This window comes from Natrix helvetica (genome assembly GCF_964273705.1).
Source record: "Natrix helvetica genome assembly, chromosome: Z".
Classification (NCBI taxonomy): Eukaryota; Metazoa; Chordata; class Lepidosauria; order Squamata; family Natricidae; genus Natrix; species Natrix helvetica.
Window position 1 is genome coordinate 27,219,467 of NC_138554.1, and position 16,292 is coordinate 27,235,758.

Below are 16,292 nucleotides of genomic sequence, written 5' to 3' on the forward strand. Positions count from 1 at the left end.
TTTTTTAAAAAAAAGTTCTTCCCCCCTCCCCCCTTTCAGAGGGATAACTATCATTTATGCCTGAAATTTATTTCCAACTGTTTGCATGTTTTTTTCCCCTTGGTTAATCAAGTAAATGTTTCTTTCAGTAACCTGGAGGGTGAAAAACAAAAACCTAAGCTTGGGTGGATTCCAACCTCTGAGGAAAACAAAACTTTAACATTGGCTTTAAAAAATGTTGCTCTCCTTTGGATATTTTGCCTGCCTGTTGCTGTATCTGCCGTTTACACGTGAGTAACCAGCAAAACCAAAGAACACCAACCAACAGAAGGATGAGAGAGGTGGTGAAAAGCGATGGATGGTGCCCAGTGTCTTATCTTAACAAAATCAGCTTCTCATGGGAAGATCTCTTCCAGGGTGGAGAACTAGGGCCCTTTTATGACTTTTGGACTTCAAGTCCCAGAATCTCTGAACCATGTCAAGAATTCTGGGAGTTGAAGTCCACAAGCCATAAAGGGGCCATAGTTCCCCACCTCTGATGTCTTCATATGGGTTGATGTCAGTCAGTCAGTCAGTCAAATGTTTATTATAATCAAAGATCAGTACACGAGTTGATCTCAATTGAAAAGATCAGTTTTTCAAGTAAAATAGGCAATATTGAGTTTACCTACTGGTAGTCACCAAGCTACCTAATATCTTACGTTGATTTTTTAACAGCAATTCTTCCTGTTGCCTTTCTCTTTCAGAGGCAGCTTTGACCGTTACAGTCCCCGAAGGCCCAGTTCAAGGCAAACCAGGTTCTGATGTCCTGCTGCCTTGTTATTTTGAAGACTCTTCTGGGTCCATAGATCCAAAAAGCCTAAGTGTGACATGGCGTGTGGGTTCAAGAGCTATTGCTAGGTTTGAAGATAATTTGAAAATCTTTCAGCCAGGGGTAAAGATGTTCCCTACGGAAGTGCTACGGGGCAATGCCAGCATTCTGCTTCCAAATGTGCAGGATGCAGATGGAAAGACTTACACTTGCTTTGTTATCCACAGCCCTGACAGGGAAGAGAAGACAATAGAGTTGAGAGTGGAAGGTAAAGGAAACCAGGGGAAGCGGAATGACGGTCATATGATAACCTTAAATATTTTTTATTTAAAACGCGACACAGATTAAAAGCCTTGACCTGGGACAGACCTGGGCATTTTATGGTCTGCAGGCCACATCCTGGTGGGAGATGAGGCATTGGCAACAGGGGCAGGGATGGCAGGGAGTGAAAGGGGCCAGGGGCAGGGATTGGGTGGCTGGAGGGCAGGGGGTAGCACTGGCAGCCCTTCACAACAGTCCTAGTTTCTAATGTGGCTCCTTGGGAAAAGTAATTGCCTATCCCTGATCTAGGCCACACTCTTAAAAGTGTTTTTTTTTGAGGGGGAGGAATTAGGGGTCACTGACTATTAATGATGCTAAAACATACTTATTCAGTAATATCTACAGCACCTGTGTTTGTTTGTTTTTTGCTGGAAAACATTTTCAATTACAAATTGCCCTCAACATTGGAATGTCTGTCATGAAGAAAAGCTGCTATTGCGAGTTATGCCCAATTTTACAACTTTTTTTTCTGTAGTCATTAAGCAAATCAATGTTCACTTAATAACATTGCTGTTAAGCGAATCTGGCTTCCATTGACTTTGCTTGTCCGAAGCTGGATATAAAAGTCAGAAATGGCATCCTTGTGGCTCCAGGACACTGCAAATGTGATAAAGACACATTTACACATTGTATATACACATACGCAATGTGACAATTGCCAGGCACTAGAATTTTGACTGCCTGACTGGCAGGAACACTGCAACAGTTGTTAAGTGCAAGGACTGGTTTTAAGAACGTATATTTTTCAGTGCCATTGTAACTTCAAACAGTCACTAAATCAATTCTCATAACTTGAGGACTGCATCATGTGCTTCTTGCTTTATCAGGATGATGCAATCCACTCCCAGGTTACATAAAGTGTTTGAGACATAGGGATGGCGAGTGGATCAGAAGGAGCTTTGCATGATCTGCCCATAGACCTGTTAGCAGGAGGTGTCTCCTGATAAGACACATAGGGCAATAGATCTGGCAGAAGCAGGAAAACGTTCACTTCAGCCAGCACTTCTTCCTCCTTGCGAAATACTCACCCAGTTGTTAGCCAGTTGGGTGGGAACTTTGTGAGGGCTGCAAGCGGGAGAAGGGATTGTCTCTTCTTGAAGGAACAGGGAGGGATATCCGGTTTCAGCCAACAGCCCCCTTGCTACCTATCAGCACACCACACATGTCATCAGCTGTTGCAGTTTGTCAGAAGGCAGGAATCAATAGGAACAAAACCAGAAATATGCACACACCCAACAAAGAAACAGAGTGCTGTTTATTGCTATGCAAGCTGAGTACACAATGTGTTTAGAAGAATTCTAGTAAATATATGTGTGCATGTATCTATACACATCCACACTGTTACCTAATATAAGTATATACACTATCAAAATCTAAGTAGGAAGTATAGTAACAGAATTTAAATAAGTTTTGCTTCTTTACTTTATGGTACAAGACACTTAGCTGCTGGGGTTTTCATCCACCCACCCTTATTTATTTTTAGTATGCCAACAACTTTTCTTGTTTTGCCCAATTACTGTACCCAGTAGTCCTTGACTTACAACCACAATTGAGCCCATGATTTCTGTGGTTAAGTGAGAAATTCGTTAAGTGATTTTTGCCCCATTTTATGACATTTTGCCACATTTGTTACTGCAGTTGTTAAATTAGTAACACGGTTGTTAAGTGAACTGGGTTCCCCATTGACTTTGCTTGTGAGGAGGTTGCAAAAGGTGATCCCATGACCCCTGGGACACTGCAACTGTCATAAATACGGGTTAGTTGCCAAGCATTTGAATGTAAATCACGTGACTATGGGGATGTTGCAACAGTCATAAGTGTGAAAAATGGCCATGTCACTTTTTTCAGTGCCATTGTAACTTTTGAACAGTCCCTAAATGAACTGTTGTAAGTTGAGGACTACTTGTAGTTACATCTGAACCACTTAGAGTTTGCTCTGCCTATGGTCCTACATTTTCCTTTCCACTGCTACTTTTTGCAGATCTTTGTCTTCTCCTGCCTTGAGCTTCTTCTGGTTCTCTTCTCCCTATAGGCGTGAGTCCTCTGGCTTCCTGCTTCTGCTGCTCTACATCCAAAGGTGGCATTCAGCAGATTCTGACCACTTCTGGAGAATCGGTAGTGGAAATTTTGAGTAGTTCGGAGAACCAGTAAATACCACCTCTGACTGGCCCCGCCCCCATCTATTCTCTGCTTCCCGAGTCCTAGCTGATGAGGAGGGAGTGGGGATTTTGCAGTAACCTTCCCCTGCCATGCCCACCAAGCCACGCCCACCAAGCCACACCACACTCACCAAACCACGCCCACAGAACCGGTAATAAATTTTTTTGAATCTTACCACAGTCTACATCACATTGTCCCTTTTTTTTTCAGCACATCTCCTGTCTTATCTAGATGACTCCACCCTCTCCTTCTCTCTTGCTCTCCCTCCCTCCCTCCCTCTCTCTGACTTCTTTTACTATACATTTCTTTCTTTCAAAAATCTATGTGTCAGGCAAGAAGTGCTTGCAGACAATTCTTTGGATTGTAATGCTTTACCCCCATTTTCTACATGGCCTATATGCATGTGCTATATACTTAAACTATAAGACTGCCAAAGAAGAGGGAAATGGCTTTGACAATTACACATAACATTTTCTTGTTTCAGAGCACCTCTTCTTCCAGAGTGGGATAGTGTGACTGATGGGAAAGTGACAATCTGAATGTGTGCTCTCAGCAATCCTGAGCTTTTTAGAAATGACTTGGAGGGAGAAGGTAGAAGTTATAAAGTAATAAAAAACAAAGTGAGAAAGAGACTGCTTAGCTGTCCTAGTCCAACTTTCTTTTTGTAAGGCATACCCTCTGACCTTCATTTTTATGGGAATATAAATAAAACATATATGTATGTGTGTGTGTATATGTATATGTATATGCAGGTCTTGGGGTATTCAGGTCTTTTCCCATGTAAGATTGACAGTACATTGACGACGTTTTGACGTCACAAAGCCAAAGGCACCACCCTGAAGATGACGAGTGTGACCTTGTCAAAACGTCGCCAAGATACTGTCAATCTTACCTGGGAAAAGACCCGAATATGCCAAGACCTGCATACCTATACCCATGAAAATCTACGAAAATACATGTTATATATGTATATATGTATATATACATATACATATATGTATATATATATATATATATATGTATATATATGTGTGTATATATATATATATATATATATATATATATATATATATATATATATATATATATATATATATATATATATATATATATATATATATATATATATATATATATATATATACATATATATATGTTATATATGTTATATATGTATATATACATATATATATATGTATTTGTGTTACAACCCCTGGTATGCCCAAATATGGGAGGGAGCTCACTACTCCCCCTTTCTGTCATTCGGCTCATTACAGAAGACCATCCAGGCAGAAAACCATATTTTTCCCTGGCTCAGCTGATAAGGAGGAGAGCCTGTGGCTTAGTGGCTAATACAACTGCCTAATATGTAATACAGCCCTGGTTTGAATCCCACTAAGGGTATGGCTAGCTGATGTGAGCTAAATAGCTTGAAATAGATCTATACTAGTCTCCCTTTATTTATTTATCAGCACAAATACAACACAAATATAAAAAGGCAACATTAAAAATAAAAATATGGTTTTCTGCCTGGATGGTTTTCTGTAATGAGCCGAACGACAGAAAGAGGGAGTAGTGAGCTCCCTCCCATATTTGGGCATACCAGGGGTTGTAACACAAATACATACCTATTTCCCTGGCTCAGCTGATAAGGTGGAGAGCCTGTGGCTTAGTGGCTAATACAACTGCCTAATATGTAATACAGCCCTGGTTCGAATCCCAGTAAGGATATGGCTAGCTGATGAGAGCTAAATAGCTTGAAATAGATCTATACTAGTCTCCCTTTATTTATTTATCAGCATAAATACAACACAAACATAGCAAAGGCAACATTAAAAATAAAAATATGGTTTTCTGCCTGGATGGTCTTCTGTAATGAGCCGAACGACAGAAAGAGGGAGTAGTGAGCTCCCTCCCATATTTGGGCATACCAGGGGTTGTAATACAAATACATACATACATACACACACACAAACACACACACACACACACACGTATATGGTACATAATTAGAATTAATGTGTAAATAAAAAAGGCGGTGTCATATCTACCTATGCTTTCTGTATCATCTGAAATTGTCATTAGATTTTGCTATCTGGGAATTAGCCATTATCTGAGCTGGACTGTTGGTCATTGGAGAGATTACTATCAGTAGTGTCTCCTTTTTCCTTGAATTTTTCCCCTAGAAATCAGGCATGAAATCCTCTTACCTTCGCTACCAGATTGGAACTGTCAGCGTGCACACATGCGCAGAACCTTCTGTGCATGGGCAAATCATCCGTAATGACTTCTGGGTGTATGGGTGGAGCCTCCCACCACCACCACTACTGGTTCACCCGAACTAGGGTGAACTGGCAGAATACCACCACCAGAATATCAGAATACTGCTAGAAATGTTTATAGTTTGGTTTGCCCATAGAATTACTTGTCAACCGAAATCCTTCTTTTTGTTGGACTGTGTCCTTTGACTTTACTATACTGTTTCTTAAATGCTAATGTTGTAATCTCACAACTTTTATGCACTTATCTATGCATGAATGCAATTTTTTTAATATGTGCATGTGTGTATGTGTGTTTGTGTGTATGTGTTTCAGTAAATCCATAAGGAACAGAAGTGGATACAACGTCTGCCTAGTCAAATGCCTCTTTCTACAACTCGAATACGTGTTTGATATAGTGTGTATGTGCAGTTGTTTATTGACCCAGAGTAAGAAAGTTGGGAAGGACAGGTGCAGAAGTTGAGCCATGCTTTCCATCATGCCACCTTCTTTGTGACAAAATTATAGCTTTGAAACATTTCCTGTAGGAAACTAATAATCTTTCTATTCTTGTTTTTGGAGTCTTCCCATTCTCTCTTGCATGTGTCTTCCATATGTTGACTTGCACATTTCCAAGCAGTACTGAATAGCAGTAGGTGGATCATGGCTGTTGGACTTCAGTGCTGATTAATGGATTTAATCGTGTCACTAGACAGTAAGAATGTCTTCTTGTATCCTCTCTGTTCCCAGCTCCCCCACTTGTTAAACTTGGCTCTACAAAAGTACAGTTGAACAAGCCAAACACAGTTGCGTGTACAGCAACAGATTTCTATCCTGGTAATATATCCATGACGTGGTTCCGAAATGATAAGATTGTGCAAGGCCCCAAACGTCTTCCTATTCAGCCCAGCACCGGCCAATTGTTCAGAGCAGAAAGTCTCCTGAAGCTTGTACCAGAATTTTCGGATGCCAAAGACAACTTCTCTTGCCATATCAATCACCAAGCACTCAAAGGGCCAGAGGTACTAAAATTCCAGCTGCGCTTGCATTGTGAGTATAATCTTTTGCTCAGAAAGCAAGAAATCCAGGTCAGTCTTTCTCCAGTTGTCCAGTCACAATCTCTTTATTTTAAACTGTTTCTTGAAATTTGGACTGAAAGGCAGAGCTGGGTGCATAAAATCACCTTGTTCATTTAAATCTTTATTTTTAAAAAAGTCCTAATTGACTCCATTTATGTGACCCAGCCAGTTACAGACCCTTATCTTACAAACCTCATGTGGCTTGGTTATCATGACATCATTCCACTTACTGAAACAAAGCCAGCACCCCATCCCCTCTCACCAAGACTTACAGAAAGACGGCAGCTCCGATCACATTTTAAGCCCACAGCTTGAAGTTGGCAGGTGTGATCCTGCCGAAACGTTGCAAAGACAATCTCAACCTTACACAGGAAAAGACCCGAATACAACAAAACCAGCATACCTACACCCGTGAAAATCTACGAATATATATACATACATACATACATACATACATACATACATACATACATACATACTAGCTGTACCCGGCCATGCGTTGCTGTGGCCCAGTCTAGTTAAATGGAAAAGAAAGAAAAGAGAAAGCGCGAGTCCCCTGGCAGAGGCGGCCCCCGCATGGAAGTGAGCCACGGTGGGCCCTGCAAGAGGCGCCACGGAGGACGCTCCCACAGGCCCCAGCCTGGCCAAGCTGAGGAGGAGGAGGCCGCCGCCCCGACCCAGCTTCCCTCAGTGCTGGCGGCGAGAGGAGGAGTCCAGCGTCCCCTGAGGAGCAGGAGGAGGAGGAGGAGGAGGAGGAGGAGGAGGAAGGAGCCGCTCCTGGTGACGCGCACGCGAGGCAGCCCCCGCTGGCGGTGGCCCCATCCAGAGACGCCATTGCCGCTGCAGTTGCCACCTCACGGGGCACCCAGCAGCCACCCCAGCCCCACTGCCCTCAGGCTGACACCGCCGCCGCCCCGCCAGAGTCGCTTTGATGGGGTTGTAGCTGGCTCCCTGTGAGGGGGTGGAGAGTGCGTGCAGCCGGCCGGCTGAGGAAACTCTCCGCCTCCACCTCTGGAGCTCCACTGGGCTGGGCGGGGGGAGGTTGGTTAAGGGTGGGAGGCGGCGGCCGAGGAATGGGGCAGGAGCCGCCCCGCCGCAGCCAGCAAAGGCCTGGCGGGAGGGGAGGAGAGAGAGGGGAGGATGAGGCCGAAAGGTTCGGCTCCCCTTGGTGGAAATGGCAAAGCTCGTTGGAGGAGGGGCGGAAAGGGGAAAGGGTGCAGCCACAGCCCAGCCACACATATAAAGGGACTGTCGGGACGAAGCTGGAGAGAGGCCGAACTGTTCCAAATATATTATACTCAAAAAATGAATGCTATGGTATAGCGTGTGTTGCTTTTACATCCAGTAGATGGAGCTGGTTTTCAAAAAAGCATGTTTTTACAAATAGCATGTGTTTACCTGTCACAGGTGTGACATCTATATAATATACATATATAAAAACATGTGCGTAGTCGAATGCAACATTGTGTCAAAATTTCAAAGCAATCGGTGAAGAACCTTCAGAGATTTGAGATTTTGAACAAACAAACATTACATTTTTATTTATATAGATATTTTTTTTATTTTTGAATAAACACAAACAAGACACAACAAACACCATAAAAACATATTCCATTACAAATTATAAAAAGTGTGTCAATTGGTTACAAAGAACCTTCGTGCATCCCTTCCACAGTCATCACCTAAAATCCATATCAAATTATATATTTTACATCAAATATATTTATATATATTACTATCATCATACCTCATCCTTAACATGACTATAGTTGCTTTAACATCCCTTTATAACAAATATTCCAAAATTCAAAGCAAAACCACATACAATTGCATTCCATTGTCTATTTTCAATATCATCCAACAACATTCTATCTTTGTGAAATGTTCTAAATAAAAATTAATTTTGTTTGATAACAAAATTTCTAAACCTCCTTTCTTAATCACTGTTTACAATTTATATCCAATTTCAATATTATAGGCTTTCATACATAACTAAGTTTCAAAACTTCCTTTCATGGTCACCATTTAAAATTTATACCAAATTTCCTCTTGTCAATACATATATATACATTATATCATTATCAATTATCTATGTAGCTATATCCATTATCACTTCATTTTTAACATAATGCTCTAATTTTAACCATTTAGCTAGTATTTTGTTAATAGTTTTCATATCCCAACCTGTGTCTTTCCAGTAGTAGTACAATCTTATTTCTTTTGCCTTATGTGGGATTAATCTTCTGTTTATTTCCTTAATCAACTTTGTGTGGACTTCTCTTCGCACCTTGTTGCTTGTTGTATGTCTTATAAATTCTTGAAACTCTCCATCAGCTTCTTTAATCAGCTTATCTTTGGTTATCAGTAGTACTTTTGTCAAAGTTCCTCTCCTTAAATCCATCAATTATTCTTTTTTTCCCCTTCTATACCTTGAAATCTGGGGTAGAGCTCCTTTCCATCTCTCTTCCCTTTCCATGTTCCATTCTTTCCATTTCCAACCACGCTTAGATCACTGTCAATATCCACAGTTATCTTGCCTCTTTGTTCATTTTTCCCTTGGGTTTTTTGAGATTCTAGCCTCCACTTTTTCCATTAGCTGGCTATCTTCAATTTCATCAAATTTTGCTATATTACCATCTATATTTTCCAATTTCTTCTCAATTCTCTCTGATGTTTCTAATAAATTTTGAATTTCAAACATAAACTGTTATAATGTTATGGTTTTTTCTTGGTATTGTGTCATTGTCCAATTTATAAACACTGCCACTCTAGTTGGAAACAAAGCTTTGTTTTTCACTTCTCTCTCGCTGCCAAAGAGACATCCAAAGGGCACCTGCATAAACAACCCATCTTATCTCTTTACAAGCTAAAACCTTTGAAGTGCTAGGTCAAAATGATCAAAGAAAAGAGAGAGAAAAATATTTCCAGAACTCAGCCTTCAGCCTCCAAGTGGCAGTGTAACTTCTTTTCCTTCTGATGTTACTGCTCTCTTTATATTCCTTTTATATCCTCCTTATATCCCAAGCTTAAAAGAAACAAGGCTCTTAAATGGAACAAAATAAAAAGAAAAAAACCCCATCCAAGCCAGTATTGTGAAAATTAAAAAAAAAGATTTAATCCATAAGTAAAAAAAAGTAGTAGTAGAAGAAAAGCCAATACTTTCACTTTAAAAAGTAGGAAGTGTTTGCAAAGACAATTAAAAAAAAGGATAACACACTATCCAAAATAGCTTAAATTTGCCGCTTCTTTTCTTTTCTTTTCTTTATAACTTTAATTTGGTTTTAATCTTTTTTGGGTAGTCTCTTTTGTAAAAATAAAATTTCCTCACCAGATGGACACACTTTCTCTTTCCGCTTTACTCCGATTGCGGAGCTGTCCCGACTTCAGCAGCTTTGGGCTGCACTTCTATCACCAGCTAGAAGAGATTCTCTTGGATCAATCAGGGACTTTGCGATGTCCCTGAGATCAGCAAGACATACTCTTCCCTATCACCGTCTCTTCCAGATGGACCAACCAGTGGTAAAAGTATCGGCCATATCATTGTGACGTCAGCTCCTCCTTCTCGGTTATCGTGACATGTTGAAATCGGAACCAAACAAATCTGTGGATGAAGTGAAGCTCTTGTGCACTTGTATATTTTCTCATGCTAAGTTGAAAGTTGAAAGATACCACATGGTTTTTTTTTATATGGGTGCCCCAAAGGATATGCACAACTTGGATATCGGCCGAAGGTGCAAAAAAAAAAAAAAAAATTTAGAATAGAATAACATAGTTGGAAGGGACCTTGAAGGTCTTCTAGTCCAACCTCCTGCTTAGGCAGGAAATCCTACACCACTTCAGACAAATGGTTATCCAATCTCTTCTTAAAAACTTCTACTGTTGGAGCATTTACAATTTCTGGAGGCAAGTTGTTCCACTGATTTCTCCTCAGTTCTAAGTTGCTTCTCTCCTTGATTAGTTTCCACCTATTGCTTCTTTTCCTACCCTCAGGTGCTTGGAGAATAGCTTGACTCCCTCATCTTTGTGGCAGCCCCTGAGATATTGGAACACTGCTATCGTGTCTCCTCTAGTCCTTCTTTTCATTAAAATAGACATGCCCAATTCCCGCAACCGTTCTTCATATGTTTTAGCCTCCAATCCTCTAATCATCTTTATCAAAGTACTAAATTGTGCCCTCTGTAAAATCAAAACATGGCACACGCCATTTTGACAACATTGCACTGGTCAGACACAGTGATACATAACCTAAGGTCCCAGTGCTACCTATAGCTCCCCAAATATTGGATATGGGCCCCTTAACTGTTGCTGTGGGTCAGGGGAAGAGAGAAATAAAAACACAAGAGTATTGCAGCAATTTCATATATCTGTAATGATGGTTGTTCAAACCGCATGTGATAAAAGCTACAGTAGATTTACTGTCTTGATAGATTGGATAGATTGTAAATACACCTCTCCCACTGTTAGCACAACTCAAATGCCAGCCTAGGGGACGGTAGGGCTTAGAGGGTGCTGCCTGGCTTCCCACTGGTAGGTATCTGGCTTCTTGGCTCCCAGTAGGATCCAGGAATATCCAAACTGAGCTTTGAGGTGGCTTCGTGGCACATCACCTGTGTTTATTTCAGATCAGTGTTTCTCAAACATGGCAATTTTAGTATGCATGCCAAAAATCTGACATACAAGCATCCTAAAGTTGCCAAGTTTCAGAAACATTGTTTTAAATGGAAGAGGGGAACAATCAGTAGCTGAAAACAGATTTTGATGTTCCCTGTTGATCAGCTGAAACAAGCCGATATCAACTGACTCTAGTTCACAGAACAGCTGTGTCAACATTACAGGTAGTCTTTGACTTATGACCCCAATTGAGCCTAAAATTTCCATTACTATGCAAGACTATGTGAATTTTGTTGGTAAGTTTTATAACCTTGTTTGCCACAGTTGTTAAGTGATTCACAGCTGTTGTTAACCTAGAAATATGGAGGAATTCTGGGAATTGACGTCCACCCATCTTCAAGTTGCCAAGGATGAGAAACACTGGCCTATTGGTGGAGTTCAAATTTCTTTCCTCTCTTTGCAGCTCGGCCCATCCTTCAGCTGATCACAAGGCCTCAAGGGGAGAGATTTGAAGTAGCTGTGTGCAACCTGAGCAAATTTTATCCCTCTCAAATCAACATTCAGTGGTTGCAAAACGGAGAACCACAAGAGCAAGTAATGTCGAAGGTGCACCACATGCCCAATGGGATGTTTTCCATCAACAGTGTCTTCTTCCCACAGAAGAATAACGCTAAAGTCACTTATGTTTGTCGAGTAGAACATGAAGCTTTTGAGACCCCATTGGAACAGTCTGTCCTTTGGCGGCCAGGTGAGGGAGATCTACCATATTTTTCGGAGTATAAGATACACCAGAGTATAAGATGCACCAAGGTTTTCAAGAGGCAATTTTTTTTAAAAAAGCCTTTGCACTCTGCAAACCTCCCCAAAATGGCCCGTTTTTCACAAAAGCGGGCCCGTTTCCCCCCCCAAAAGGCATGAATATGCTTTAGGCGCCTTACAGAGTGCTCCTGGGGGGTGCCCTCCCCCAAACAAGCAAACAACGGCCCGTTTTTAGTGAAAACAGGCCTGTTTTTTGTCAAAAAACCTGCAGGCATAGCCTTTAGGAGGCTTATAGATTACTCCTGGGGGCTGAGGGGGCAAAATTGAGCAAAAAACACCCCGTTTTTCACTCATTTCTGCCCTCTCCAGCCTCCAGGAGCTCTGTGAAAGTTTCCTAGAGGCTATGCACAGCCATTTTGGTGAAGAGGGCGGGGTTTCGAGAGGCAAAAAATGCTGTATTCAGTGTATAAAGTGCACCCGGATTTTCAGCCTCTTTCTTTGAGGGAAAAGGGTGCGCCTTTTACTCTGAAAAATACAGTAATTATTCATCCCAATCCTCCAGATACCCAAAGCACTAGGAATACATTTTTCTCTCTCACCTTCTCGGCCTACAGATACAAGTGCAGTGGTTCCTTGGCTGTTGGGATTCTTTATTGGACTCGGGACTGGATTGGCAATAGCAGCTGGAATAATGTACTTTAAAGGTAACCTTTCACATCTAAAGAATGAAGGGCTTAATGGCAGTGATGAACTGCTGGGACAAAGCAAAACCAGTGAAAAAAATAGCATAGAAGGGTCAGAGGGGAGCACCGTACAGCTAGTCCTTGATTTATGACTATAATTTAGCCCGGAGTTATGGTCATAAGTTGTTGTGATCCTACGTTAAGGCAACACATGACCAGACCCATTTTTGGGGGCAATTGTTTGGCAACTATTAAGCAAACACAGTGGTTGCTAAGAAAATCTTTTACTTTACTTTACTTTTATTTAGATTTTTATACCGCCCCCTCTCCCCAAAGGGACTCGGGGCGGTGTACAGTCAAATAAAAACACATCAATAAATAGAAAATACAAACACAAAGAGGAGGCAATAAGAAACTGTACATATCTAAAGTAAAGTAGTTAAAAGCAATATTTAAATACCCTAAAAATACCCAATTAAAATATCTGCCAGGAGGTAGAATAAAACTATAAATGGGCCAGGCCGGCTAAACGGAACAGGTGAGTCTTCAGTTTTTGTCGAAAGGAGCGGAAGTCGGTGGTGGTTCTGATATCGGGGGGGAGGTCATTCCAGAGGGTTGGGCCCATCACAGAGAAGGCTCTACTCCTAGGCGCCGCCCGTTGGCATTGCTTAGTGGACGGCACCCGGAGGAGTCCTTCCCTGTGAGAGCGAATCGGTCGCAGGGAAGTGTGTGGTAGGATGCGATCCCGCAAGTACCTAGGTCCTGAGCCATGGAGCGCTTTAAAGATGGTAATTAACACCTTGAAACGCACTCGAAAGACCACAGGCAGCCAGTGCAGCTCGCGCAGGAGCGGTGTTACATGGGAGTACCTAGTACTCCCCATAATAGCCCGCGCGGCTGTGTTCTGGACTAGCTGCAGTCTTCGAGCGCGTCCCAAGGGAAGCCCCATGTAGAGGGCATTGCAGTAGTCCAGCCGAGACGTCACCAGTGCATGAGTGACCGTGCGTAGGGCATCCCGGTCCAGTAGGGGGCGCAATTGACGCACCAGGCGAACCTGGTGGAATGCCCCCCTTGCCACGGCTGCCACATGGTCATCCATTGACAGCCGGGCATCTAGGAGGACGCCCAAATTGCGCGCCCGCTCCACAGGGGGCAATTGCTCGCCCCCTATGGTCAGTGATGGAATCAACTGACTGAACCGGGGTGCCGGTAGCCACAGCCACTCGGTCTTGGAGGGGTTGAGCTTGAGTCTGTTGTCCCCCATCCAGACCCCGACGGCTTCCAAACACCGGGTCATCACCTCGACAGCCTCGTTGGGGTGGTCTGGGGTGGAAATGTACAGCTGCGTATCATCAGCGTACAGATGATACTCCACCCCAAAACCACGGATGATCTCCCCCAGCGGCTTCACATATGCATTGAACAGGAGGGGCGAGAGGACCGACCCCTGAGGCACCCCACAAGTGAGTGACCTCAGGGTCGACCTCTGCCCCCCTGCCAACACACATTGCATCCGGTCAGAGAGGTAGGAGCTGAACCACCGCAGAACGGTGCCTCCAACTCCCATCCCCCCCAGCCGGCGCAATAGGATACCATGGTCGATGGTATCAAAAGCCGCCGAGAGATCTAATAGGACCAGGATAGAGGAACAACCCCTATCTCTGGCCCTCCAGAGATCATCGACCAACGCGACCAAGGCCGTCTCCGTGCTGTGTCCGGGCCGGAAGCCGGACTGGCGTGGGTCTAGATATTCGGATTCCTCAAGGTGTCGTGGAAACTGCTGTGCCACCACATTCTCTACAACCTTCGCCAAAAAGTCAATTTCCCCAATGGCCTTTTTGTGCCAGAAACTGGAAGTAAATGCTGGAAACCCTTGAATAAGTTGCAAATTATGGTCATGTGACTGAGATGCTACACACAGCAGTAAAAGTGATCCAGTTGCCAAGTGCCCAAATTTGACCACATGACCATGCCAAAGATATGGCTGTCCTAAATGAAAAGAAGTTGTAAATAGCTCTTTGGTAAGGTAATTAAGTTCCTTAAGGTAATTAAGGAACCAATAGTAAGTACATTAACATGTATCTTTTAATTGCACTTTTTAAAATTTTCTCTCTATTTACAGGAAAGAATAACTCAGTTACGGGAACACCCACTTAGAAAAAGCCTCTTCAAAAGATAGATGAGGAGAAGGTACTTGACATCTCAAAATAAAGACAAGGAGAGACCAGGAGTGGATTAATATATACAGAAGCGTTAGATCATGTCCAGGAACAATGACTTTGACTGGATGATTACTATATGTATTCCACTGAAAAATGTGATCTGTGAAAAGCAAGCTACAAATTTCTCTTTGGTGATCAGATACAGTGCATTGTTTCCTTCCAAGGCTTAAGGAAACCACAAATATGTGAAGGCGAGGCATCTGTGAAAGACAAGATGTGGAAATTGCTCTTTGGACTAAGCCATCAATCCCAGATTTCTTCTTTTCATTTTTAAAAATCAAGCTGTTCTACAAATTATGCTGTGAAGCCAAACACTAACCCTCTCTTTTAGTTAGTTATTAGAAAAGGAAGGGGGGGGGGGGGAAATAAACCTTTCTGTTTCCTTTTAACAGAAGATGTATGCAAAAGATTTAGAAATGGAAAAACTTCAAATTTGAACTACCCTATTTTAAGGATGAAACAATGATTTCAAGTGGGAAAAAGACTGCTTTTTATTTTATTTTTTTAATATTTTCTCCAGTTCATCCACCAATTCATCCAAAGTTTTATTTATTTATGTATTAATACTATAAAATACAGAAATACAAAAGAAAATAGTAGGAAATTTAAGAGAGGGAAAAGGGAAGGAAAAAATGTGGGAAAAAGGAGAAAAGAAAAAAAAGGTGTTGACTTACTTCTTACTTCTTTTTGTGCAGTAAAATAAAATAATATCAAACCTCAACTTTTTATTTTTATATAATAGTATAAACTACCCATTTTTATAATACCAAACCTATCTAATCAGTAAAACCCAAAATCAAAGTTTCCTCTTTTTTTCCTACCTCAAGCTACAGATATTTACCACTATCCTGTTTTTTTTAACTGTCATAAAAAAACTTAAAATCAATCAGTTGGCAGAATAATCCCTAAACATCTGGAACACTAAACGTCTATGGAGATTCTCAGTCATCCAGATCATGGTTGTCCCAAAGGTGCGTTTTCAAGAGGCAACTGGACTTTCTGTTTGAAGAAGCTTCATCCAAGAAGCTTCTTCAAATCTGACTGGATGGTGGGCAAGGAATATAAATCCTTCCATTCCCCACCATCCAGTCAGAGCTGAAAACGCTTCTTAGATGTGAAGCAAAATGTCTTCAAAGAAAAACCAACAAGTCCAGTTGCCTCTTGAAAAAGCACCTTTGGGGCATCTGGAGCACTACTTATCAGCATTGACAACATTACATCAGTCAGCTGCAAAAGGAAATAGTTTATATCCTGTGGCGATAACTTTAACACCATAAAACATATATGCCTACTCCAGGTTCTTAGGAAGATCTTGATAGGTGGATAAAAGTGTCAAATCCAATCTGAACATATAGTTGACAGTGCAAAGAATCATAATAAGCTTTGTTATCACTTTCTCTTGGAAATTC

At 41.8% G+C, this 16,292-nt stretch overlaps 1 protein-coding gene across 1 annotated transcript; it reads left to right on the forward strand.

Annotated features, from left to right (window-relative positions):
• Positions 1 to 214: 214 nt before the first annotated feature.
• On the forward strand, positions 215 to 15,086 carry LOC309402054 (CD276 antigen homolog; the record flags this gene model as incomplete). Its single annotated transcript, XM_081971561.1, has 6 exons — positions 215 to 269; positions 726 to 1,058; positions 6,280 to 6,579; positions 11,683 to 11,967; positions 12,593 to 12,682; positions 14,784 to 15,086. The coding sequence occupies 6 exons, from the start codon at positions 215 to 217 to the stop codon at positions 14,816 to 14,818; spliced, it is 1,098 nt and encodes a 365-aa protein (XP_081827687.1). The 3' UTR covers positions 14,819 to 15,086.
• Between the last annotated feature and the right edge of the window lie 1,206 nt (positions 15,087 to 16,292).